General features: G+C 41.4%; 1 protein-coding gene and 1 long non-coding RNA gene across 2 annotated transcripts; one reads left to right on the forward strand and one right to left on the reverse strand.

Annotated features, from left to right (window-relative positions):
* The first annotated feature begins 5,794 nt into the window (after positions 1-5,794).
* LOC124274782 lies at positions 5,795-27,946 on the forward strand. Its single transcript, XR_006898031.1, has 4 exons — positions 5,795-5,807; positions 8,279-8,282; positions 24,424-24,428; positions 27,815-27,946. It is a non-coding gene; the product is annotated as an uncharacterized LOC124274782 (long non-coding RNA).
* Positions 16,518-25,398, reverse strand: LOC124274779 (ependymin-related protein 1-like). The gene is made up of 6 exons (XM_046710155.1): positions 25,228-25,398; positions 24,231-24,341; positions 23,619-23,703; positions 23,074-23,238; positions 18,196-18,293; positions 16,518-16,788 (listed from the first exon to the last, which is right to left on the reverse strand). The coding sequence occupies exons 1-6, from the start codon at positions 25,360-25,362 to the stop codon at positions 16,726-16,728; spliced, it is 657 nt and encodes a 218-aa protein (XP_046566111.1). The 5' UTR covers positions 25,363-25,398; the 3' UTR covers positions 16,518-16,725.
* Positions 27,947-27,988: the final 42 nt, after the last annotated feature.

Consider the following 27,988-nt stretch of genomic DNA (forward strand, 5'->3'; position numbering starts at 1 on the left):
GACAGTCCTTGCTCATGTGATACTGGCGTCAGTGTTTCACTGCAGTGTTTGTAACGAGAACCAGGGCCTAGGAATATCAACCCCCAACAAGACACAGATTGCATGTGCTCAGTTGAGGGCATCCAACTGTTCTCATTCTATCGGGTGGAATCTCCGCTGTGCCACAGAAGGTCTCACGGTGACCGCAAACTCCAAAGGTAGGCCTCCAGGTTTGAGCCTGAATTGTGTCTTCACGCTGCTCCAGTGCCTGTTCGTGTGCTGCTCATATATGGTAGAATTAGTGTCTGGCCAGTAGTTTCAGTGAGTGAGTGAGTTGAGTTTTACGCGGCACTCAGCAGTATTCCAGCTATATGCAAATGTCTGTAAATAATCGAGTCTACAATCAGTGAGGGCTTGAAGAGATTTAGCAATGGGGAACCGATTCAGTCAACCAAGTCAGCGACCTGACCCCGTTGGTGAGTCGCCTTTTAGCAAGCACCCCAAACGCTGTTAGTGTTAGTGCGTTTGTCTTCTTGTATTCCTAAAGAATCTGATTTGGTAAACAAGCAGAACCTTGCTTATATCAATACCTCACCAGTACATATATCATTTAAACAAAATACAGCGATAATTCAGATCTAGGTAATTTGGGATTCATCATTTTTAAGCAGAGATTTGAATTCACCGATTGACTTAGCGAATACGATATTATCAGGTAATGAATTCCAAATTTTTATTGTGTCAGGTAGGAACGATTGTTCATATATTTTAGTCCTACAATTTATTGTTTGTAGTTTAGATTTCTTACGGAGATTGTATTGACTGTTTTCAGAGACAAATTTAGGAACAAGGTCGCAGAAGTAGTCAGGTGCCAGATCGTTATTCATCTTGTAAACATTTATGAGTTAAATGTCGCGCCTTCTTTCTTTTAATGGTTTAGACTTTGATTCGATATATAACCTATGATGACTAGTGTTACGAGCTGCGCCGCATGTTGTACGAAGTGCATCTAGATGTAACCGTTCAAGAATAAGGGACTGATCATTTGTACAATTATCCCAGATATGACAACAATAGTCAAATATCGGCATCACAAACGATTTGTACATGGTGTCTAGCGCATTGCTTTCAATTTTGTTAATAAGGAGCTAATCCTTTCGCCATGACTTTCAGAAATCTATTTCCTATTCCATCTGGTCCTGTAGCCTTTGATGGATCAAAAGAGAGGAGAATATCTTGAACTTCATCAAGTGTAAGATTGATAGCATTTAGTGAGTCTGTAGTAAGTTCAAAATGACATTGAGGAGGTCGTAAATCTGGATTTTCTATCACTTCATTACATGTTGGGACTAAATGGATCAGGCAGTCAGATTCCATGATGTGGTTGATAGCCTAATTCGTTACTGATTCACAGGTACAGATACATGGTTTGTTACCATGGAGTTCTTCCAAGTGTCATGAAGAACGTTTCATTGTAATGATTGACAGCTATAGACTGCGGTTCTAAACAATATTGTTTAGGGAGTATTTTGAAAGTCATGTATAAAATATTGAATTTTGTCATTGTTATCCAATTATCCTGCCAAACAGATATACTCTATATTACATGTTAATTCTTAAGTTTCTAAAGATTCTAAACTAATGAAGTAGTTTACCGGGAATCAGACCGTAATCGAATTCCTTTGAGAGGCATTTAGAAGTTGTTGACGGGTGGATTCCTCTGTTTTGTTGATGAAGTTGTTAACGCTGTTATCAAAGCCCATGTGTTGTTATTGTGTCTGGCTTCCTAATGCCCTATTGTACTGTACAAACATCTCCTCTAACTTGTATATATACTAAGCAGAAAAAACCCCGTCAGTTTTGGAATTTTCCTTTGCATAAACGTATAACTGTAAACTCTTTAATGTTTTGATTGTATATTTTTGACAACATCTCCAACCTTATCTGAGCAAAGACATTCCTTCCCAAACTCAGAATGGAACCCAGGAAATGGTCTCAAAAACGCAACCTGATCTCGGAGATGGTACGGTGTTCTCCATGTTTTTCATGCAACTCATGCTGCACGTGCTGTTCACAAGGACCAGCCCTATAAAATGCACCCCCAAACCTGGTTGAAACAGTCGCATTACAACGTCAGCAGGATGCCCCTTCTCACGACAGCTCAGAGGAACCAGGCGCTAGGAAGACTTGAAGCTGGCCACACTGCACAAGCTGTTGCCAATCACTTCCAGGTCAACCTTTCCGGGCTACCAAAACCACAAATGATCGCCCCCGTACTGGCAGACCAAGGGTGACCACAAGACGACAAGACCGCCATGTTGTGCGACAGCATGTACAGAATCCCTTCATGCAGGCATCCGAAACAGCACGCCAGACAGTGGGAACACACGGAAGACCAATCAGTACTGATACAGTACGCCGACATCTTAACAGCAGGAACCTCCATTGCCGTAGACCTTACCGTGGACCTATCCTCACCCCTCGTCATCGGCGTGAACGTCTACAGTTTGCCCTACAACACCAAAACTGGCGATACAGGCAATGGAGAACTGTTCTGTTCACAGATGAGAGTTGGTACTGCGTATCAACTGCAGAAGGCAGAACAAAAATATTTGCGAAAACGTGGCCAGCATTACTCAGACCAATGTGTTATGGAAAGAGACTCATGGGGAGGTGCAAGCATCATGGTCTGGGGTGAATAGGCCTGAACCAGAGAGTGGGTCCTGTGGTGTTCCAGAACCTTGGTCCAGGGAGAGGAGGCGGCATCACAGCAGTGCGCTACATCGACCAAGCCCTCAGACCCCACGTCATACCACATTTCGCACGTCACCGGAACAACATTTTCCAGCATGATAACACCCGGGCCCATACTGCCAGAGCAACACGGGACTTCATACAGCAGAACGGTGTCAACATTATGCAGTGGCCAACGTTTAGTCCTGATTTAAACCCAATTGAACATCTTTGGGATGAAATTCAGAGGAGACTGAATAACGTCATACCAAGGCCGAACACAGCCGATTTATTGTGCCAGGCCTTTCTCAGAGTGTGGTTCCAGGTGCCAATGGCCTTCATCAATCGATTTGTGCACTCCATGCATAGACGTTGTGCGGCAGTTATTGCCGCTCGTGGTGGTCACTCTAGATACTAAAGTCAAGGGTCTGAATGGACTGCAAACGTTCACGTAATGTCTTGACATTGTGCTGAGTTATTCATTGATGTGTCAAGAAATTGTATACAAAAGATGATTTTGATCCGCTTATTATGTCTATTTCTGTAATGATTTGATTACGTGACTATCTAATTTTGAATTCATACTGACGTTTTTTTGCTGCTGAGTATATTTAACGTTATATGCAACGCTGGCTGAAGGATGCTGATTAATTATTAAGGAATTAGCTCCTTAAGCAAAACCTTATCTTAGAATGATTAAATATTCACCTTTTGTTCCTAAACAGACACTCATGTGTAACTTTTATCTGAATGGAGGCATAATAATGTAATCCTAAAGTACTTTTCCGACATACTTGAAAACAAAGTAAGCAATATTTCTAGTCCTGTCTATATAAAAGTGAACATTGGTGACAGAATCTAAAACAAATATCAGGTTTGGTTAGATCATACTAAATGATAATTACAGCTAAACTAAGCGGCAAAAGAAAGTATAGGTTGGCAAATGATGGTTTCCTGTAAAAATATGATTCACAGAGAACAGTAGGTATTCTGACAGTTATTGCCTAAGCACAGAGAGGGGAAAATTGTAAACATGATTTAGTTCCGAGTAGTAAATGTTCCGGTTCGGAATAAATGCCGTGAAATTGAGAATGGATGACACGAATAAAAATTCCGCATATACGGCAAATATTCCATCGAACAGGAACAAATACCGTAGGCCTAACCTATTCCAGTCATTATTGAATGCAAAATGGACTCATCCAACTTGTCAACATCCGGGATGTCTACTAACTTCAACTTGGTAACATGTTGACTGTAACCTGGCTACTGACTAACTGTAACTTGGTTATATGCTGACTGTAACCTGGCTACTGACTAACTGTAACTTGGTTACATGTTGACTGTAACCTGGCTACTGACTGTAACTTGGTTACATGTTGACTGTAACCTGGCTACTGACTGTAACTTGGTTACATGTCGACTGTAACCTGGTTACCTACTGTAACTTGGTTACATGTCGACTGTAACCTGGCTACTGACTAACTGTAACTTGGTAACATGTTGACTGTAATCTGACTACTGACTAACTGTAACTAGGTTACATGTTCACTAACCTGGCTACTGACTAACTGTAACTTGGTTACATAGTGACTTTAACCTGGCTACCGACTAACTGTAACTTGGTTACATGTTGACTGTAACCTGGCTACTGACTGACTGTTAATTGGTTACATGTTGACTGTAACCTGGCTACTGACTGACTGTTAATTGGTTACATGTTGACTGTAACCTGGCTACTGACTAACTTGGTAACATGTTAACTGTAACCTGGCTACTGACTAACTGTAACTTAGTTACATGTTGACTGTAACCTGGCTACTGACTAACTCTAACTTGGTTACATATTGAATGAACCTGGCTACTGACCAACGGCAACTTGGTTACATGTTGACTGTAACCTGGCTACTGACTGTAACCTGATTAATGAAGGTAACTTGGTTACATAATATCTGAACTCTTTTTAACACGATTCATTTAGAATCATCAGTTCGCATTCTGTGGAATCTACAATGTATTTTCATAAAAAAAATTAAGTAACTTTCACACATGATAATTGCTTCTTGATAGCCACATGATTTGTTCCATATGGAACAAATACCGTAGGAAAATCTTTTTTTCCTTTCCGTTCCCCCAACGCCCCAATTTTTAAGACCACCCCAACAAACAAAACCCTCTTTTAGACACTTTGTGATGTGTGTGGAAGTTCCTCTTTACCCGGAATAAATTCTGTGTGTGCGGAACGAAATAATTGTTCCGCATGCACTATTACAGGAACAAATGTTGGAATGAAAAGTTCCGCCGGAACTTTTACTATGGGGGAACCAAATCTTTTTTACAAAATAACATAGCCGAAACGCAACACAACTCACAATACAGGGTTGGCACGAGAGATTGGTAAAACAGGTTTTAGGCCTGCAGAACGAAATGCACGTGCCTAGGTAGTGTTTAAATGTGATCAACACACAGCATGGTAACACAGCTGATAAAAGCACAAAAGATACAAGCCGAGATTGACACGTGAGGAAAGAGAGCGAGCCATTGGTATGGCCGAAATGGGGCCAACAGAGGTGCAGCTCGCCAGAAGGTGGGTGTAAGCTACTGACGGTATCCAGGCTTCTGCAACGTTACCGGCAGAGAGGAAGGACTGAGGATAGGCCGAGAACAGGAAGACCACCCGTTACAACCCCACAGGAGGCCCTGCTGGAGGAGTGGCAAAGGATTCCACCAATCGTCATCAGACGTCTGACGTGATCGATGAGACGACGAGTTACGACATGCATTGAGGCACGTGGGGGTCATACGCGGTACTGAGACTGTAATTGTTTCTTACATGAACTTGAAGCGAACGTGACAATCATGTTTGACTGTTGACATATCGCAGGAAAACAACATTTCCGAACCCACCAATGTTCAACTACTGTTCACAATTCACGTGTTGTCAGCACCTCGTTAAAAATGTCGCTGATGGGACATCTGTAACAGTTATTGCCGCTCGTGGTGGTCACACTAGATACTAAAGTCAAGAGTCTAAATGGACTGCAAACGTTCAGGTAATGTCTTGAAATTGTGCTGAGTAATTCATTAAAGAAGTTGTTAATCCATATATTATTATCCTTCCGTAAACTAACTCGCTGTAATCGACAATGGCTTTCTTAAATTAACCAAGTTTACAATTTAATACAAATACAAAGGTGTTACTCCGGCAGTACAAAATAGAAATTCAACGTCAGGATAATACAAAAGCAGTGGTTATATAAAAAGACAATGATGGTAATATTCGCCTCATGGCACCAATTGTCAAGTCTGAAAATAGGCTGAGTATCTAGGGTAAGAATGATCTCCACACAATTATAGATCTTTTAGTCACTTGAGATGTAAAATTAGATGAGAGGCAAGAGTTAGCTCCCGTTTTACACCCAGGAAAAGGACCCCAGAGAATTCTCCAACTCCCTGGCTCAGTACATAGAGGAAAGACCCACAGGGTTGCAGTATCATAGATTACCTTTCAGAGCTCTGTCTAAATATAGCACAAGTCTAAATATAGCACACCACTACAGTCAATTCTGATTTATATGCTTAAGGAAATAGATTCGCAAGGAGAGGAACAAAATTGGTTCCGTTGTCAATCCTATTTCTTGTCTAAATGTTTTACACCCAGAAATCCTTTCTAGAAGGGGCGGGGAACATCAGGTTTGTTTGTTATTTTCAATGATGTATTCATTTTGCTTTCATCACTATTCTGTTTGGGCAGATATTTGAGGTTTGTTTTCATCAGTCGTTTACACTTTAAATTATGTCGGATGGTCAAGTCCACTCCAGAACCAAAGACCAAGTGTTTGAGAAAGAGCGTATCACCATCAATTATATTTTTTGAAAATATATTCCTCAAAGTACTCACCCCAAAGTCATAGTCAATTTATTTCGGTAAAAATATTTGTTGGCTCAAATTTCATGTAATATTGAAATTATTACTTTAAACCATGAAATCAGGCTATCGGGCGTTCAAGGCTGGGAAAGCGAAGATCAACGTCAAGAGACACGTGACCCCTTTGGGTGTTTGTCAGTCTGAAGGGGGGTCGCTGGTCAAGATTGACACTGAAGAAAAGAATACCGCAATCAAGGAGAAAATGAAGATTAAACGATGTTTTGGTAGGCCAGGTATGTCCTTCAAAGAATGTTGGTGGCTGTAACCACGACTGTAGTGTAAAAGGCGGACCCATTAAGGTTATGTAATGTAATTACATAGAGAATCTCACCCTCGTGTCTTCTGATATCAATTATATCAACACGAGTTGATAAAGTTACAAATATCCGAGGCTTGCCGAGGATATTTTTACTTTATCAACGAGTGTTGATATATTTGATATCAGAAGACACGAGGGTGAGATTCTATTTATCATCCAAAATCACTCTTCATTAATTTTCAATGAAAAATGTACATCTCTGAACATGGTACTGCCATTAGACTTGCAGTGTAGCGATGTCATAGCATTGTGACGTCATCAAGTACATGACGTCATAGCATTGTCAGGGCATTGTACAAAATCTACTGTCAAAACGATATCTCCTAGGAGATATCGTTTGATCTCACACAAGCGATATCTCCTGTGGAACACAGTTTTGGATGGTAAAATCATATATATTCCTACGGTTAGTGTTCGTTGGTGGATGTTCACCTACATTTATGAATAATATACACCCGAATATACATCCTGCTAGAGGCCATGCTGGTAGCAAATGTACTGTAAGGCCCCACTGGCCTTAGTATGATGATATATACTAAGAGATACAAGTAAAGGATCACAGGAGAATTCAAGCGTTCCTTTTATTTTCCAGTTTTCATCACCACAGCGATATTCAAAGATGGTGATGAAAACTGGAAAATATTAAAGGAACGCTTGACTTTTCCTGTTTGTTTCTCTCAGTATATTTTCAGTTGCTGACCATCTATCGTCTGTATCAAATATAAGTCTTTGATAGTCTATTTATTTCATGTTTTCATAAGGTCAGTGTCCCCGTGCTTGCTCGGTTGACCTCCCTTTGTATGTGTCTTTAAATATACATGTGTTCCTTACAGTAGTAACGAAATTCTGCTGTACTGACCATATAGCTTAACTGACTCACTAACTAGAGCTCTTTTCTGAAGATCATTGCAAAACTCTTACTATAAGATAAGTTAGAAAAGAGATAAGATAATGCTTTATTATCCCGAAGAAATTTTGCTGTACACGATTGCATGCAATACAACGAAAGATACATATGCAAAAACACCTATATACATGTTAAATATTACTATAATAGATGGCAATAACGCCCAATATATGAGGTCAAGATAAATGAAGAATAAATAATAACATATCTAAGATTTTATAGCTGTAGTGTCGACATTAAAATTATCCTGATGAACAAAAGCAATAAAGCATATTAAGAACACAGTTTGAAACAATTGATAAAGTATTTAGCTGCGATTAAATATTAACATAAATCAAAATTTTAAGTCCAGAAATTTTACTTGCTGTGTTAACAATTTTATAAAGTTTACATCGATTTTACCCCATACCAGCAATGTACATTGAAAACTAAAATACTTTGAATAAAAGACTTGTAGAATAACAATAATGTGGTTCTGTCAATCTTAAAATAACAAAGACGACGTAAAAAGTATAGCCACTTTAGTCATTCTTGTAGATGAAATCAGTGTTACTGTTCCAGGTGAGATTAGAATCTATCACTGTGCCAAGATACTTCCTCAAAATGTATCTATCGTTTTGTTATCAATGGCAATTGCCAACAGCTCACTTTACTTTTCCAAAAATCAACCATCTCCTTTTATTTCTTAGAATTTAATTCAAGTAAGTTGGTTTTACATCAATCAAGAAATTTTGTGATTTCAGAGGGATAGTCATTCTCTAAGTACCTTATAAATCCAACATCTGAAAACTTTACAGTTAAATATTATGAAAAACTATTGAGACAGTCTTTTGTATACTCATGCCAATAATGGTTGTCACCCCCTTCAATTTTTTTAATTGGAGAGGGGTTTTGGGGTGGGGTCGTGAGGTGTGTGGGGGTTGGGGTTGGGGGGGGGGGTTGGTGGTTTGACAACCATTATTTGCATGAGTATTTATAAAAAAATAAAACAGGGGAAAGAACACAACCTTGTGTGGCACCGGAGGATATGAATGTTGTTGATTGGGTGTTCTTAACAGTTACAAACTGGGGTCTATTTACAAGAAAAGATTATATCCATTGTATAACACATGAGTTGACTGACATATTACAGAGCTTTTGCATTACATATGAGGCTGGATGGTATTTTAAACCGAAGAAAAGTCAGCAAACAAAAACGGACATGGGAATGAGAAAGTTCTAAATGTTTGTAAATATTGTTTAATAAAGTGATGGTAATGTCCTCGACACCTCGCCCATCCCTGTAGGCAAACTGAAGAGGGTCGACAAGGTGATCTGTTTCTTGAAAGGAGCAAACGCTTTACAATTTCACTTCATAGATATAGACGTCAAAGCAACTGAGTGGAAATCATTATCTGTGTTGGGCGTGTGGAGTTTAGGTACTGGGATAATAATAGTTTTCCAAATGCTTGGGATAGAATGATTGTTGATCGAAGTTTGAAAAATTGTTTTACAAATTCGGGATAATTGTTCACTTTAAAACTTTACCACGAAGATTATCCGGACCAGTTGCATTGTTAACATTGATTTGAGAAATGAATTGGGGACATCAAAGGGAGTCAACCAATCACACGGTCATCATATTTCGAACATTCCTCTTTCATTCAAGCCAACAGTATCAAATCGAGAGTAAAAAGTGATAAAATAGTTGGCAAACTGTAGAGAGTCCGAGACGTTTATGTCAGCACTCTCCTTATTTGTCCCCAGTACACATTTAACACCGTTCGTCCGACAAGGTTTCTGTGTGTTTGTAGCATAAGCTACGGATGGGACAGTCGCACCTTTTCAGGAACACCTGAAATCCTGACTGTTTGATGGGGATTCATGAGTAAATGCTCACAAAAATCAAGTGAAAAACATAACATTTACTTGTCCGCTATACTGGTTCCTGGCGTCCCCAAGGGAAGTAACTATCAGTTTCGCTGTCTTGGTTGATGATTTTCATCGTATCATAGTGGTAGCTTAGTGGTTAAGGCGTCCGCTCGTCACGCCGAAAACCCGGGTTCGATTCCCCACGTGGGTACAATGTGTGAAGCCCATTTCTGGTGTGCCCGCTGTGATATTGCTATAATATTGTTAAAAGCGGCGTAAAACTAAACCCACTCGCTCATCGTATTATCACTTGATTATTTTTGTTCCAGACTTAATTATTTACAGACCGCCGTCATATGTCTGGAATACTATTGAGTGCTGCGTTAAATAACAAAGAACGAAAAATTTTAGGGTGGCATTAACTAGACAGTGAACCGTTATTATTATTATTATTTATTATAGTATATATATATATAGCGCACAAATCCAGGCAACTCGATCATTGGATGTCAATCTCAACGGCACATCATATTATCAATCTCAACTCCCTTGGGAGTATACAACTCTTGCAGCCACTTGGCGCACCGAGTTATTGTGGCTTTCGCATCCTTACCAGGTACCCATTCACAGCTGGGAGGACTGGGACACATAGTCACAGTACTTTGTCCAAGTTCACTGGACGTTGCTGTACCCGCAACTAGGTGTTTGCACGTATTCATGTGGCCACCATCTGGTCATATACCAACGGATTGGTTTTGTTTAAGTGCACAGGGTTGTGTACTGTACACTAGGGGTTGTGACAACGCTGAAAGAGTCTGCACACAAAGTTGACTCCAAGGTTTTTACACCCGGTCACAGGTGGGCTCGATCCCGACACCTCAACCTCACTGGATCACTCGCCTGGCGCCTTACCCAGCTCGCCCACCTCGCCCAGCTCGCCCACCTCGCCCTCCTTAAGGGAAGCAGGCGACCTGGCTGGTTACCATTACTGGACCTCAGTGTTTGGGTCGCTAATTTGTTTTACTTATAATAAAATGACTATCTTTGGACTAGAAAATACCCTTTAGTTGATGATGTTCGTGAAAAGTGAGTGGATGAGGCGGAGATCTCTGGATTCTGGCACACCAAAGGGAAGTAACTGGGCTAGGCGTATTGTGGAGCGTTAGGCGTCTGGGCCACCAGTGCCTAGCATTTAAGCATGTTTTTGTCACTATAAAATTAATTAGAGACCGTGTATTTAACATGTTGTTTTCTGCCTCATAAAAGTTCATTTCCTTTACAAGAAATGTGTCACATATGAATGTCTATACACGTGTCTCTTGCAGCTTTTCTTTGGATTGGCCTCAGATATTTCGAGAATACGAGTATGTTTTGGTGGACAGACAAGACTCCCGTAGTGCACGAAAACTGGGGCCGCGGAGAACCACGTCTCACCTCCACGCAAGTCGGTCACACTTTAAAGAAACACTGCGTGGCACTGGCGAATTTCCAGTTTGTCGGCACCTTCTGGGTCGACCGCCGATGTATTAAAACAAGCGGCTTCATTTGTGAAGTTCATTGATATGGTCCTTTCAGAGTTTCTCAAGTGGCGGATCCCGAATATCTGATGGTCTGCGTGCGCGAATCATGTGTGCAGCTGACGATGCATGTACCTGTTTTAATAAATATGAAGCATTTGGATTCTTAGTTGTCATTTTCAAAAGTGTGTGCGTGCGTGCGTGCGTGCGTGCGTGCGTGCGTGCGTGCGTGCGTGCGTGCGCCCCTGAAAAGTTATTGTGACACACAAACATTTTGTTTGCTTGTTAACGCCGCACTCAGCAATATTTCAGCTATATGGCGGCGGTCTGTAAATAATCGAGTCCGGAACAGACACTCATCCAGTGATCAACAGCATGAGCATCGATCTAAGCAATTGGGATGCGATGACATGTGTCAACCAAGTCAGCGAGCCTGACCACCCGATCCCGTTAGTCGCCTCCTACCACAAGCACGGGTTACTGTGACCAATTCTAACCCGGACCTTCACGGGTTGACACACTAAACAACAGATATCAAAGTCAGACGGTTTACAATATGTTCATGTAATGATTGATCATTTTTAAATATTGTTTTTTGTTAATGGATTGTGTCTGTGAGTAAAGTGACATTTGAGTTCACAAAAACACACGGTGCATGTTGTTACTAGGAATTATCACCTAGGCGACAGGGATTTGCTCGTGTGTAGTTCATATAGTGTGTTCATCTGTTTCATAGCTCTATCATAACGTCAAATTGAGTTCTAGTCACCAAACTATTCATTGGTATGGGTGTTTTGGATAATATTTGGATTGTTTAGTTTAGTTGTATCGACTTTCCAAGTGAGAGTTTAAACCTTCAGCACTTACAAAACGTGTCCAGTTCATTCGCATAGCCGTTCATCATGAGTGAGTGAGTGAGGAGATCGCATACTTTGTCTTCAGGGTTTCATGTTTTGATGCAATAAGAGTGTCTTGAAAAGATCTGTCACACTCGAGTTTTCACCAAAGATCATATCGTCACTGAAATTGGCAGAAAGAAAACTTGACTTAATATGAAGGTCCTAGATCAAGATTTCCCATCAATGATATTTTATCTTAATTAAAGTGTACTATTTCAGGCCATATTTACTTATAAGGAAACATTTTTCGTGCTAGAAATGTAAGAATTTCATCGAATTTATTATTCTATATTTAAGTGAGTGAGTGAGTTGAGTTTTACGCCTCACTCAGCAATATTCCAGCTATATGGCGGCGGTCTGTAAATAATCGAGTCTGGACCAGACAATCCAGTGATCAACAGCATGAGCATCAATCTGCGCAATGGGGAACCGATGACATGTGTCAACCAAGTCAGCGAGCCTGGCCACCTGATCCCGTTAGTCGCCTCTTACGACAAGCATGGGTTACTGAAGGCCTATTCTACCCCGGACCTTCACGGGTCCTATATTTAAGTAGAGGATCAAGTAACTAATATGTTTGAAGGTGAAGGAAACTTTGGGAAATATCCCGAATATGACAGCAGAGGCATAGCTTAGGGGGCGTTGAGGTAGCGTAGTGGTTAAAGCGTTCGCTCGTCACGCCGAAGACACGGGTTCGATTCTCCACATGGGTACAATGTGTGAAGACCATTTCTGGTGTCCCCCCGCCGTGATATATGTCGTATGGTATGTTTCTGGGCTAGACTCCTATCTGGTAAAGAACAAAAGCTGTCAAGAATGTTATACCAAATGTTATACAATGAAGCCTGTATAAAGAATAGCAATCAAAAATGGATAAAATCTGTGGAAGCCGTTTTTAATGAAACTGGCTAAGTCAACAAGCTGTCTTTCCCAATGAAATTCAAACTATTATCTCCGTACGGTTAAATGATATAGCAACCCAAACATGGCGCGCAGAGATTTCGAATTCTTCCAAGGGTACCATGTATCGCGTATTCAAATCTGAACTTTTTCTTGAAAATATCTCACATACATGTATATCCCTCTCTCCTTGGCTCCTAAATGTCTCTTGTTCAGAACTTCCAGCCATCGTTTACCAAGAGCGTGGCTGATTCATGTGGGAAGCCTCAGTGCATTGTACTGACAATGGTAGAAACAAGGATTTGAACATCATGTGCTCCTGGGGTAAATGTTTTCATTACATTCGGGGATTCCCCTAAATACTTCCCACAATTCCCCGATGTAATCGCGCACGCGTTAAAATGGCCGCCTAAACCTCGGAACAGAAACGTTTTTATATCACATTTTCTGAGATTTGGCTAATAACGTAATAATTATCGAACATCCATCTGTAGTTCAACACTCAGTGCTGGAGATCTTGCAGTTTATGGCTGTAATTCATCTCTCGCCAGATCGCAGATATATTGCATGCCAAAACTTCTGTCATGGATTCGAGATGCTCAGTTCATTGTCTAAAACACACTGCCTTTCCCTTAGCGCCCTTAGCGTTAAAAAAATATGCTGGCAGCCATGTTTGTTTTAATGACTCTCTAATGATACCCATAACCTTCATTAAGTTAACGGCGTCATTAAAACGTTAGTACAACTGAATATAATGATACATGAACCTACTTAATGAGACGTTAACGCTTCATTAAAATTTGATACATCCGGGATCTGGTTATCTAGTTATTTTTAAGGCAATTTATGGAAGTCTATGGGAAACATTTATCTTTGTGTAACATACGTAGGTGTGAGACAAGGGCGTTTGTATGCCTCTTTTACAATCTGATGGCAAAACTTTGACTTTCGTGCCTGTTTTCAACACTGCTTTCTGGATTCAAAAGCACCCACTCGACCGTTACATCATCTGGACATTCGTCACTTCAGTCCGTTAGGCTCAAAAGCGGACCGATGAATTGCAATCTAACTCGAAAACTTATAAACATAACATACTCAATGAAACGCTGAGCATAATCAAAACATCATACCAACTCTGTGGGGTTTTTGCAGAAATTTTGTCCTAAAAGAATAAAGTTGTTTAACAAACTATCATTAAAATATTGACACAGTTCACTGTTTGTTACGAGGGAGGAGTGCAGAGAAAGGGACAGCCAGGTGTTCGAGAAGCACGTTCACAGACAAAGTTATTTATTCATTAACCTGTGCTGTGCCGTCTCCATCCGTTCTCGAACACCTGGCTGTCCCTTTCACAGAGTTAGTATGATGTTTTGATTATGATTAGCGTTTCATTGAGTATGTTATGTTTATTAGTTTTCGAGTTAAATGTAATTCATCGGTCCGCTTTTGAGCCAAACGGACTATACACTGATGTACATATGTCCCTACAGGCCATTTACTCTTATTTAACGAGAGACCAGTCAGTAGGCGCATCAAATAATATAAGTTTAGGAACCTACCTAACATATGATTCATTTATTAAATCTACCTTTTTTCACAATGTCTGAAAACACTTATTACATTTCAAATGAACATATATTATCGACAGAATTATAATTATAAACTATTTTTCGCAATGTTATTGGAAAAAAAACTGATTCTCTGACACATGCTTCGGCAACGGCTCCATTTCAGAATTGTCAAAGAGCAAAGTAACTATGTTTCGAGGAAACAATTAAACACATTAAATAAACTAAAGAATAAAATCAACAGCAGTACTCATAAAAAGTTGTCGAACGAACATTTTATAAGTTACTATTTCCATCTTTTTGTGTGCGATCATCTAATGTAAGTCAAGTGACATCCCGGCTTTCGTCGCCTCAATCTTCACGCTCGGACACGATGTTTAATGCTAAAATATATGCATGAAGCATTTTTGACACAGATCATAACCTAGCACGCTACGTCCACTAAGTTCCATAATGTACGTATAGGTGGTGATTTTGTGCGTAACACGTTCAGAATAGCATGATTTTACCAAAGACTTTCTCCTTAATCTAAAGGTTTTCATTTACGAGGACGGTATTGATGTAATATGATTGGGTGCCTCGGGACACGTGCATGATTTTGACCAATCACGATCCTTATAGCAGTCGGTGGAGGAAAAAGCGTCATTAGAAACCAATATTTATCCAATAAACTGCGAAAAAATACAGTTACTCAGCGTTATTCATCAAATCCTCGAAAATGGAAATATTTCCCTCTGTTGCAACATGTTACCGAGCCAAAAAACCCTGTTATTGTGAAATAAACGACCATACATATTATTTCAGAAATCTTTCTAAAACAATTTTCAGATTACGTAAAAATGAAAATATCAAAAGAAAACGGTAAGGGGATATAATGACATGTTACAAAGGGAAAAATCGCCGCATTCTTTGCTTCCTTCATGGTTTATCTGTACATTATAATGTGTAAGCTTTATTTTCATTAAAATTAACTTATTTGAATTGTAGTTGTATTATTGAATACTATTTTAAAAGAATAACTTTCACATTTATAAATATTGTAGGATTAGACCTTTCAAATGTAGTTGCTATAATGTTTTCATCGGCTTCATCTATGACTTCTGGGAACTCTGTGTCATGGCAGTAAAAGTCTCTGGTTGACTGGTGTTGAAAGAGCTAAACCATGTGTTACACTGTCACAATATATGGCAATACATATTGCAATGCGCCAACACATATCGCAATATATCGCAATACGAAGATTTTGGCAATACCCAACCCTAGTAAAATATTACCTTACTGGGCCAGCACTGTAAAAAATAAAAATCCGGAGTAATACATTTTATTGTCAATCACTAAAAAGCTAATAATCTGGAGTAATACATTTTATTGTCAATTACTAAAAACCTAATAATCCGGAGTAATACATTTTATTGTCAATCACTAAAAACCTAATAATCCGGAGTAATACATTTTATTGTCCATCACTAAAAACCTAATAATCCGGAGTAATACATTTTATTGTCAATCACTAAAAACCTAATAATCTGAGAAATACATTTGTGTTATTTCGCTAGCACTGAAAACTTAATCTGGAGTAATACGTTATGTTATTTGGCTAGCCACTAGGCTAAACCCCTAGCCAGTCGCCTCTTACGTAAGTTGCTGAAGATCAAATGTAACCAGGATGTTCAGTGTTTTATGTTGCAAGCCCACTGTGCACCCCATGAAGACTCCGTGACGAATATAAGTCTACAGCATGCTACTCTCGAGAGTCTTTAGTCCCGAGAGGGGACTAAACGAGCCGTATATGGTCAGACTTGGTTCATGTGTGGATCATGAGTGCTCATGATGTCAGTCACTAGAGTGACTTGAATATTTACACATCGCTGGATTATTGATGAGTGCAAAGTTACAAAACAGGTAAAGAATGAAAGCATTTTTCTATATTTTTATTATGCATTTGTGGATGATATCAAAGGATATTATTTGCTGTCCATACTGATTCGATAGCAATCACCTCAAACAATGTTGAGATTTGAAAGAAAAACAAACATGTATTTCTTGCATTTGAAAATCTCAATGGAAAATGGTCTTCAACAGGAATACAATGGCTAGATCTTGATGTACCGTCACGGGTGTCCATTACACGTGGTGAGTTGTAGGGGTACCAAGGAAACTGTGAATGCCATGGTTTTCAAGTGGTGTCTGCAACAGAAAATACGCGTGTATAAAACGTAGGTAACAAACCGCAGGTACTGACTATTTCCACAATAGGTGCTTATGACGTCATAGAGTTTGTTGTGACGTCACTTCTCAAGTGGTGTCTGCAACAGAAACAACGAGGTTTGATTTCGGGTAAATACGTAGCAACTGACTGATTATTTTTCACCACGGAGCTCATGTTTGTTGTGACGTCACTTGCTTGTCACGTCACAACTGATACTGGGAACCCGCTGGTCGTTACTAGATGGATTTTCGCTCATTGAAGGAAAACATTCGTCACGTTCCCCACTTCATGCTTCTTTCTGTCGGAACAAATATTGGTTCCCTCCATGCGATGTCACACTGTCATTCAGGGAACCATTCTTGATTGTAGCCTATGTTACTCAATGTTTCTTCTTGGTTTACCCTGCTCACTCCGCCAAAAAACAAAGCTTTATTGCAACCACTCAATGTCACTCAAGCACTGCCTCAGGCAACCATTCGTGGTTTACCCTGCTCAATGTCACTCAAGCATTGCCGCAGGGAACCATTCTTGGTGTACCCTGTTCAATGTCACTCAAGCACTGCCTCAGGGAACCATTCTTGGTGTACCCTGTTCAATGTCACTCAAGCATTGCCTCAGGGAATCATTCTTGGTGTACCCTGTTCAATGTCACTCAAGCATTGCCTCAGGGAATCATTCTTGGTGTACCCTGTTCAATGTCACTCAAGCACAGCCTCAGGGAATCATTCTTGGTGTACCCTGTTCAGAGCCGCTCAGTCACTGCCTCAGGGAACCATTCTTGGTTTACCCTGCTCAATGTCACTCAAGCATTGCCTCAGGGAACCATTATTGGTTTACCCTGCTCAATGTCACTCAAGCACTCTACACCATGCTACGAACGCAGGAGGTTGACATAGCTTTGACATTTTAACGCAGTAACTTGAAATTTCAACTTACATCCCTTGACATTTAACCCAGTAACTGGAAATTTCAACTTACATCCCTTGACATTGTAACGCAGTAACTTGAAATTTCAACTTACATCCCTTGACATTGTAACGCAGTGACTGGAAATTTCAACTTACATAACTTGAAATTTCAACCATCCCTTGACATTTTAACGCAGTGACTTGAAATTTCAACTTTACATCCCTTGACAATTTGTAACGCAGTAACTTGACATTTCAACTTACATCCCCTTGACATTTTAACGCAGTAACTTGAAATTTCAACTTACATCCCTTGACATTGTAATGCAGTAACTTGACATTTCAACTTACATACCTTGACATTTTAAAGCAGTAACTTGAAATTTCAACTTACATACCTAGACATTTTAAAGCAGTAACTTGAAATGTCAAGAATACAATAATAACAATAATGGGAGGTTTCCGTGCATTTCTCACCGCCTTGGCCTCGTCACAAGAACTCGGGGGGTCGAATATAGAGGGGTCTTCGATTTTCAGCATGACGTCGGCGAAACCAATAGTCGTCATGGTGGCAGCTGTAGCAAAAAATAGGTTTATTCATATTTCATTAAATAAGACAGAATTTGGATGGTAAACAATGATGACACTGACAATATTTTTTACCCATATGGGACTTCTCTTTATATTTGAAAGTGATCACATAATTATATATTAGAAATAACACAAAACAACACAATAGACAGACAAAGCTAACAGTCATTTAAAAGACGAATACTTGCTAGAATAAAATAATTTTGAACTCCTTTTGTTTTAAAATAGGGCATTTGGTATCGGCGGCCTAGAGGTAAAAGATCATATTCAGTAAATAAGATGTGGCTGGAATCGGGTAAAATTCTCTCAGCGACTTGAAGATCACGGAAATTAAGATGAGATGGTAAATCCGAAACAGACACACCAGAGATTTTTCATGGAATTAAAATGATTTGTTAAGATAAGATAAGCAGTAATGGCTTATGTGAATGCCTCTCCATTATAAATATACACATGGAAGAAAGTATCGCAACACCTAAGGTTTTTACCCCTATAGAGCCGTTTATTTTCATATCGTAATTGTGTTTGTATGATTATGTTTCTCCTTCGGGTGTTTACCCTTCGGGAGCACCATACATGATTACCCTTCGGGAGCACCATACATGATTACCCTTCGGGAGCACCATACATGATTACCCTTCGGGAGCACCATACATGATTACCCTTCGGGAGCACCATACATGTTTACCCTTCGGGAGCACCATACATGTTTACCCCTTCGGGAGCATACCCTTCGGGAGCACCATACATGATTACCCTTCGGGAGCACCATACATGTTTACCCTTCGGGAGCACCATACATGCATACCCTTCGGGAGCACCATACATGTTTACCCTTCGGGAGCACCATACATGTTTACACCTTCATGGGAGCACCATACATGTTTACCCTTCGGGAGCACCATACATGTTTACCCTTCGGGAGCACCATACATGATTACCCTTCGGGAGCACCATACATGATTACACTTCGGGAGCACCATACATGTTTACCCTTCGGGAGCACCATACATGTTTACCCTTCGGGAGCACCATACATGATTACCCTTCGGGAGCACCATACATGATTACCCTTCGGGAGCACCATACATGTTTACCCTTCGGGAGCACCATACATGTTTACCCTTCGGGAGCACCATACATGTTTACCTCCTTCGGGAGCACCATACATGTTTACCCTTCGGGAGCACCATACATGTTTATACATGTTTACATTCTTCTGGGACCTCAGGGAGCACCATACATGTTTACCCTTCGGGAGCACCATACATGTTTACCCTTCGGGAGCACCATACATATTTACCCTTCGGGAGCACCATACATTCCGTTTCAGGGCTTTCATACCATGCCACATGCTTACCCGGGAGCACCATGCATATGCTTACCCTTCCGGGGAGCACCTTCTTCAAAGGCACCATACATGTTTACCCCTTCGGGAGCACCATACATGTTTACCCTTCGGGAGCACTACATTCATACATGTTTACCCTTCTGGGAGCACCATACATGCTTTACCCTTCGGGAGCACCATACATGTTTACCCTTCGGGAGCACCATACATGTTTACCCTTCGGGATACACCATACATACATTACCCTTCGGGAGCACCATACACGATTACCTTCGGGAGCACCATACATGCATACCCTTCGGGAGCACCATACATGTTTACCCTTCGGGAGCACCATACATGTTTACCTTCTGGGAGCACCATACATGATTACCCTTCGGGAGCACCATATGTTTACCCTTCGGGGAGCACCATACATGTTTATCCTTCGGGAGCACCATACATGCATACCCTTCGGGAGCACCATACATGCATTTACCCTTCGGGAGCACCATACATGTTTACCCTCTCGGGAGCACCATACATGCATACCCTTCGGGAGCACCATACATGTTTACCCTTCGGGAGCACCATACATGCATACCCTTCGGGAGCACCATACATGTTTACCCTTCGGGAGCACCATACATGTTTACCCTTCGGGGAGCACCATACATGTTTACCCTTCGGGAGCACCATACATGTTTACCCTTCGGGAGCACCATACATGCATACCCTTCGGGAGCACCATACATGTTTACCCTTCGGGAGCACCATACATGTTTACCCTTCGGGAGCACCATACATGCATACCCTTCGGGAGCACCATACATGTTTACCCTTCGGGAGCACCATACATGTTTACCCTTCGGGAGCACCATACATGTTTACCCTTCGGGAGCACCATACATGTTTACCCTTCTTTCGGGAGCACCATACATGTTTACCCTTCGGGAGCACCATACATGTTTACCCTTCGGGAGCACCATACATGCTATACCCTTCGGGAGCACCATACATGCATCACCCTTCGGGAGCACCATACATGTTTGCCCTTCGGGAGCACCATACATGCATACCCTTCCGGGAGCACCATACATGTTTACCCTTCTGGGAGCACCATACATGTTTACCCTTCGGGAGCACCATACATGCTTACCCTTCGGGAGCACCATACATGTTTACCCTTCGGGAGCACCATACATGTTTACCCTTCTGGGAGCACCATACATGTTTATTCTTCGGGAGCACCATACATGTTTACCCTTCGGGAGCACCATACATGTTTACCCTTCGGGGCACCCATACATGTTTACCATGATTACCATTCATGGAGGAGCACCATACATGTATTACCCTTCGGGAGCACCATACATGTTTACCCTTCGGGAGCACCATACATGTTTACCCTTCGGGAGCACCATACATGTTTACCCTTCGGGAGCACCATACATGTTTACCCTTCTGGGAGCACCATACATGATTACCCTTCGGGAGCACCATACATGTTTACACTTCGGGAGCACCATACATGTTTACCCCTTCGGGAGCACCATACATGTTTACCCTTCGGGAGCACCATACATGATTACCCTTCGGGAGCACCATACATGTTTACCCTTCGGGAGCACCATACATGTTTTACCTCTTCGGGAGCACCATACATGTTTACCCTTCGGGAGCACCATACATGTTTACCCTTCGGGAGCACCATACATGATTACCTGCTTCGGGAGCACCATACATGCATTACCTTCGGGGAGCACCATACATGTTTACCCTTCGGGAGCACCATACATGTTTACCCTTCGGGAGCACCATACATGATTACCCTTCGGGAGCACCATACATGTTTACCCTTCGGGAGCACCATACATGTTTACCCTTCGGGAGGGAGCACCATACATGATTACCCTTCGGGAGCACCATACATGTTTACCCTTCGGGGAGCACCATACATGTTTACCCTTCGGGAGCACCATACATGTTTACCATACTTCGGGAGCACCATACATACGGGCAATTGCATTACCCTTACGCTACACGGAGCACCATACATGATTACCCTTCGGGAGCACCATACATGTTTACCCTTCGGGAGCACCATACATGTTTACCCTTCCGGGAGCACCATACATGCATACCCTTCGGGGCACCATACATGATTACCCTTCGGGAGCACCATACATGTTTACCCTTCGGGAGCACCATACATGTTTACCCCTTCGGAGCACCATACATGTTTACCCTTCGGGAGCACCATACATGTTTACCCTTCGGGAGCACCATACATGATTACCCTTCGGGAGCACCATACATGATTACCCTTCGGGAGCACCATACATGATTACCCTTCGGGAGCACCATACATGATTACCCTTCGGGAGCACCATACATGTTTACCCTTCGGGAGCACCATACATGATTACCCTTCGGGGAGCACCATACATGATTACCCTTCAGGAGACACCATACATGTTTACCCTTCGGCAGCACCATACATGATTACCCTTCGGGAGCACACCTTCGGGAGCACCATACATGATTACCCTTCGGGAGCACCATACATGATTACACTTCGGGAGCACCATACATGATTACCCTTCGGGAGCACCATACATGATTACACTTCGGGAGCACCATACATGATTACCCTTCGGGAGCACCATACATGATTACCCTTCGGGAGCACCATACATTGATGTTAGATATTCATGAGCTACTGTCAGTGGCGAGCATCACGAGTGTGCAAACGATTCAATGTTTAAAATAATTTAAATAAAGCAGTGAAAGTCGGTGAAATACATCTCTAAATAGTGAACTCAAAAACAGCTAATCGAACGGTTTTTGTACTCCGGGCACTGCATGCGTCATATTATGACGTCATACGATTGTTATCGATACAGCTTCTCGGCGAAGAGTTTGGCGGTTACCGTGGCAGCGGGTAATATTTTTTCCAGTTGTCACCCTCCTGGGAGGGGTGACACGGAAACTTGTTAAAGCGTCATTGACAATATGAAATTAAAGTATTTTTCATGAAGGTAAGATAATACTCTTTCTTAATAAAGTACAGATTCTAGTACTTTTGCGGGATGCGGGATTCGAACCCACACCCTCAGAATCAGGCACCTAATCGCCAGCACATAAAGTCAGCCGTCTAACCCGCTCAGCTTGGTGTGCTGGCGATTAGGTGCCTGACTCTGAGGGTGTGGGTTCGAATCCCGGATGATACTCAACCCAACAAAAGTACTAGAATCTGTACTTTACTAAGAAAGTGTAATCCCAAATGTAACATATGTTACATTTGACCACTTTCTAAATGGCATTGTGTAATCATTTCTGGTGTCCCTCGTCGTGATATCGCTGGAATATTGCTTAACGGCGTAAAACCATACTCACTCACTGAAAATAGGAAAAGCTTATAAAAGACCTACTGTTGCCAATTTGTCCGTAAGTGACGAGAGTAATGGGCAGACAATCCAGGCTGGTCACAGATAGATAGCCCTCCATTGCGTTGGCCGTGAACTTGTATGATGTGGCATCAAGCTCGTTGTCAGCCCCTGCTCCAAAATAAAACTGCCCAACCTCCTCTGCGCCCGCTGAAAGAAACTTCCCACTTGAATACATAGATGTTCCTGTTATACATGGGTCGATGGGGTAGCCTAGTGGTTAAGACCTTCGCTTGTCACGCCGAGGACCCAGGTTACAATTTCCCCATGCCCCCCATGGGTACAATGTGTGAAGCCAATTTCTGTGTTGTGTGAATAGAACCCGGGTCTTCAGCGTAACCAGCGGACGCTTTAACCATTAGGCTACCCCACCGCCACACACATGTGTGGACATTTGAAGGTGTTTGATATATAATATGACGTCTGACGTCTGGTTTGAGTGCTGCTTAGAGCGCAATGCGCGCACCCATGCGTCGTGACGTCACTCGGCATTATGATTATGATTACGTAAGTTAATCAAAATAACATACGTGGGGTACAGGCCTGTTTCATGGGCTGGTCGATGGACTTTACTTCGCACAGGTCTCTTGTACTGTCGATCAGGTACATCATTTTCTGTGAATTCAAACACAAAATCAATCAGCAAGTAGAACACGATGAAACGACCGAAAGTTGATTATTCTAACCCTCCCCACAACTACACACACATACATACACACATACACACACACATACACACATAAACATACATATACACAAACATAACACACATACATAAACACATACACACACATACACATAAACAAACACGCACATATATACACTCAAACACGTACATACACACACACAAACACACACACAAACATACATACACACAAACATAACACACATACACACAAACACACATACATACACGCATACACACAAACACATACACACAAACATACATACACACAAACATAACACACATACATAAACACACACACACATAAACAAAGACGCATATATATACACACAAACACGTACATACACACATACAAACACACACAAACACACATACATACACACAAACACACATATATAAACACACACAAACACACACACACACAAGGTACACACAGTAATGTTTTGTGAAGACTTACCGTGTTGAAATTGATGATCGTCTTGTTCGTCATCCTCAGGGATCCTTCCGTCACAGTCGTTGTCTGGGCAACCATTTTATTGATGTAGTCGTATGCCGTCATACCGCTCACCTATAGGGAAAGATATACACGTACTGCAGCTTTACGTGGGTACTGGGATCGTTTCATACATCTTTCTCTGAATACAAAACAGATAGAGTCTCCGATCTTAGTTCTTATGCATTTATTTCGACCGGCATCATTTTACACATCATCTCATGACGTCATCATTTTCTACACGTCACTCATTACGTCATCATTTCCCGCACACACAGAAACTATTTCTAAACAAAAATGAGACTAATTATCATTGCTACAGAGGCTGTCTGCTGACTGATGTAAATATAACAAAAAAATATGATGTTAGCTTACATTATAAAATAGAATAATGAGGGTCTATTTTTACATACAACAGAAAGTCCTTACTTCAAAAATATTACCTACCTAACTTGCAAATCAAGCTTAGTCATATGGAAAATCAAGGTCACTTGATCAGGTGTCCATTAAAGAGTAAGCCTAATTATTTTATAAAGTAACTAGGATCTCAAGGGGACTCTAAATTTAGTTCTTGACAGGCATTTCGACCAAAATAAAAGGATATTTTCGGGGGAAGAAAAACAGTTCGTTATAACCGTCAGTTCGTTATAAGCGTGTTCGTTTTAAACGCTGTAAACTGTAAATCAAGAACCAGTCTACCTCTTCACTTCCGGGTTAGAATTTATCTTCAGTAACCCATGCTTGTCGTAAGAGGCGACAAACGGGACCGGGTGGTCAGGCTCGCTGACTTGGTTGACACATGTCATCGGTATCCCAACTGCATAAATAAATGTTTGTGTTATTGATCACTGGATTGTCTGGTCCAGACTCGATTATTTACAGATCGCCGCCATATAGCTGGAATGTTGCTGAGTGCGGCGTGAAACTAAACTCAATCACTCACTGCTACCATGACACCAACCTTAGCAGTTCTACTGATGCCGTCGGTGACCGCTCCTGTAATGCTGCCCATGTCCCCCTGCCATTGGTCGGGTGTACAGCAGGGGTCAGCAACAGCGGCAGCAACGACGACGGCGAGGACAATGATTCTCAACATGGCGGCAGGTGTCTGAATACGCCCCTCTCTCGAAAACACTACGGTTTATAGTACACGCGTGACATGTGACCAGGGAAACAAGACAGGCCGATATCTACGGAAGCCTGATGATGCCACTTTTGTATCATATTTTTTTTTTTTTCAGCGAAATATTTTCTCGTTGCCTCAACTATTTTCTCGTTGCTTCAATCATTTCTCGTTATTTCAAGTTTCTGTCAAAAACTTGAAATTTTGAGTATTTTTTTGTCGCTTCAACTATTGTTTCATTACTTCGAGTATTTTCTGGTTACTTCAGTTATATTTTCATTACTTCTATTATTTTCTCTTTGCTTCGAATATTTTCTCGTTGTTTCAATTGTTTTCGAAAACTTGAACTTTCAAGTATTTTCACGTTGCTTCAATTTATTTCCCAAAACTTGAAATTTTGAGTATTTAATCGATGCTTGGAATATTTTCTCGTTACTATTTGAAAGAAACTTTTCGAAAAAATACTCACAGCAAGGAGAGATTAATTGAAGCAACGAAAAAATAATTGAAGTAACGAGAAAATACATGAGTGAGTGAGTTTAGTTTTACGCCGCACTCAGCAATATTCCAGCTATAACGCGGCGGTCTGTAAATAATCGGGTCTGGACCAGACAATCCAGTGATCAACAGCATGAGCATTGATCTGCGCAATTGGGAACCGATGACATGTGTCAACCAAGCCAGCGAGCCTGACCACCCGATCCCGTCAGTCGCCTCATACGACAAGCATGGGTTACTGAAAGTTCATTCTAACCCGGACCTTCACGGGTAGAAAATACTTGAAGCATAGAGTAAATACTCGAAATTTCAAGTTTTTGACAGAAACTTGAAGTAACGAGAAAATGATTGAAATTACAAGAAAAATACTCGCAGCAACGAGTAAATAATGAAAAGATATATGCTGCAAAAGTGTCAGCATTAGGCTTTCGTAGATATTTGTAATTGGATAGGGTGAAGTGTCATTATACCATGTATCTACCTTAATGAGTGCACACATCAGCTGAGTGTTACCGACTTGTTCGGGTAACAACACGTACCAGCCTGAACTGTGTCAGTGCATTGTTGAGCGGTAAACAAAGTCCAAGCTGGGGTTAAGTTACAGTATTTGTAAACAATAAATAGATCTGTAACTTGGATACCTTTCTCTAAACTGCCTGGAAAGAGTGAGTAGGTTTAGTTTGACGCCGCCTTTAGCAATAGTCCAGCAATATGTGAGGCCCATTTCTAGAGTCCCTTTCGGTGATATTGCTGTAATATTGCTAAGCTCGGACAGTCCTTGAATAGGTGACTGTGTTTGGCAGCTTGACTCCAGAGAGTTTCTAGGACTTGTGTCCTGCCCCACAACGAAGCACATGTGAATCATGTGGTCCCACCTTAGGCAAGCGAGTTTGTTCAAAACTGCCTCTGTTCACCCAGTAGAAAGTGGGTACCCGGTGGGACAAGTCATGTGACTAATAACCTTCTAGCGCCTAACAGGCAGCTTGGCTATCCGGGGTAATAATGTGTTAGCGCTTTGAGCATGTACAATTTGTGGAAAAGGCGCGTTATAGATGGCCATTATTATTATTGTCAGAAGGGCTATGCTCCCGGTGGAGAACCCGGGCACTTTCCTGATCTGCGCCAAGAGATCAGGAGGTACCAAACCAAGGGCACCGAGAACAATGGGGAGTCTGACGACAGTGTACTTGGGATGCAAGCGAGACATTTCAAAGGCGAGGTCTGCATATTTATCATGCTTTTCCTGAATCTTGCCAATCACGTTGCTGTATTATTATTATTATTATTATAATTATTATTAAAAGCGGCATAAAACCTCACTCACTCACTCAATCAATCCATCCACGGTTTGGATATTCTCTCTTTTATCACATATGCATTGGCCCGTGAAGATCAGGGTTAGAAGTGGTCTTCAGCAAGCTATGCGAGAGGCGACTAACATGTAACTCGTGAACATACGGGTTAGAAATGATCTTCAGTAACTTATGCTTGTCGTAAACTGCGACTGACGGGATCGGGTGGTCAGACTCGTTAACTTGGTTGACACATGTGATCGGTTGCCAGTTACGTTGATCGATGCTCATGCTGCTGATCACTGGATTGTCTGGTGCAGACCGCTCTCATAGCCGGAATAGTGCTGTGTGCGGCGTTAAAATGCCAATTCTTACTTGATTACCACTGGCTTCCAGAAGCCTTTTCACAAACCACATTGGCTTCACGTATGTATACATTCTGCTCAATATTGGAACCCTATTGAAATTGTACTTATGTTACCGTTATTTTACGAATAAGAAAATTTCACCGTGTCAAAGAACATGGCACATCCGTTACCAATTCCGACAGCAAACCAGCCAACTTTGACCACATCAAAGCAAACCCAAATCACCAAATAGAGTGGTTTGACATCACCATTCTTGCTAACAATCAGACGAACTTCACTAAACGCACGTTCACCGAAGCCATTCATATCAAACGCCAAAAGCCCACCATCAACCGAGACCAAGGATACTTCATTCTATCCTCTTATGATGCACTCCTCCACCAGGCCCAATCTACTGTATAAACTCTACTGTATAAACATCTCATTATTATTTATCAGCTT

This window comes from Haliotis rubra, unplaced genomic scaffold, assembly GCF_003918875.1.
Source record: "Haliotis rubra isolate DU_JTF1 unplaced genomic scaffold, ASM391887v1 Scf194, whole genome shotgun sequence".
Lineage (NCBI taxonomy): Eukaryota > Metazoa > Mollusca > Gastropoda > Lepetellida > Haliotidae > Haliotis > Haliotis rubra.

Bases quoted from the DNA above. Each gene is read 5' to 3' on its own strand.
- LOC124274779 (XM_046710155.1), bottom strand. From the start codon at position 25,362: ATGTTGAGAATCATTGTCCTCGCCGTCGTCGTTGCTGCCGCTGTTGCT. The intron at 23,704-24,230 runs GTAAGTCTTCAC...TTGAATTCACAG, and splicing joins CGATCATCAATTTCAACACG to AAAATGATGTACCTGATCGA. The intron at 18,294-23,073 runs GTAGGTCTTTTA...TTTTTGCTACAG, and splicing joins TTACGGACAAATTGGCAACA to CTGCCACCATGACGACTATT.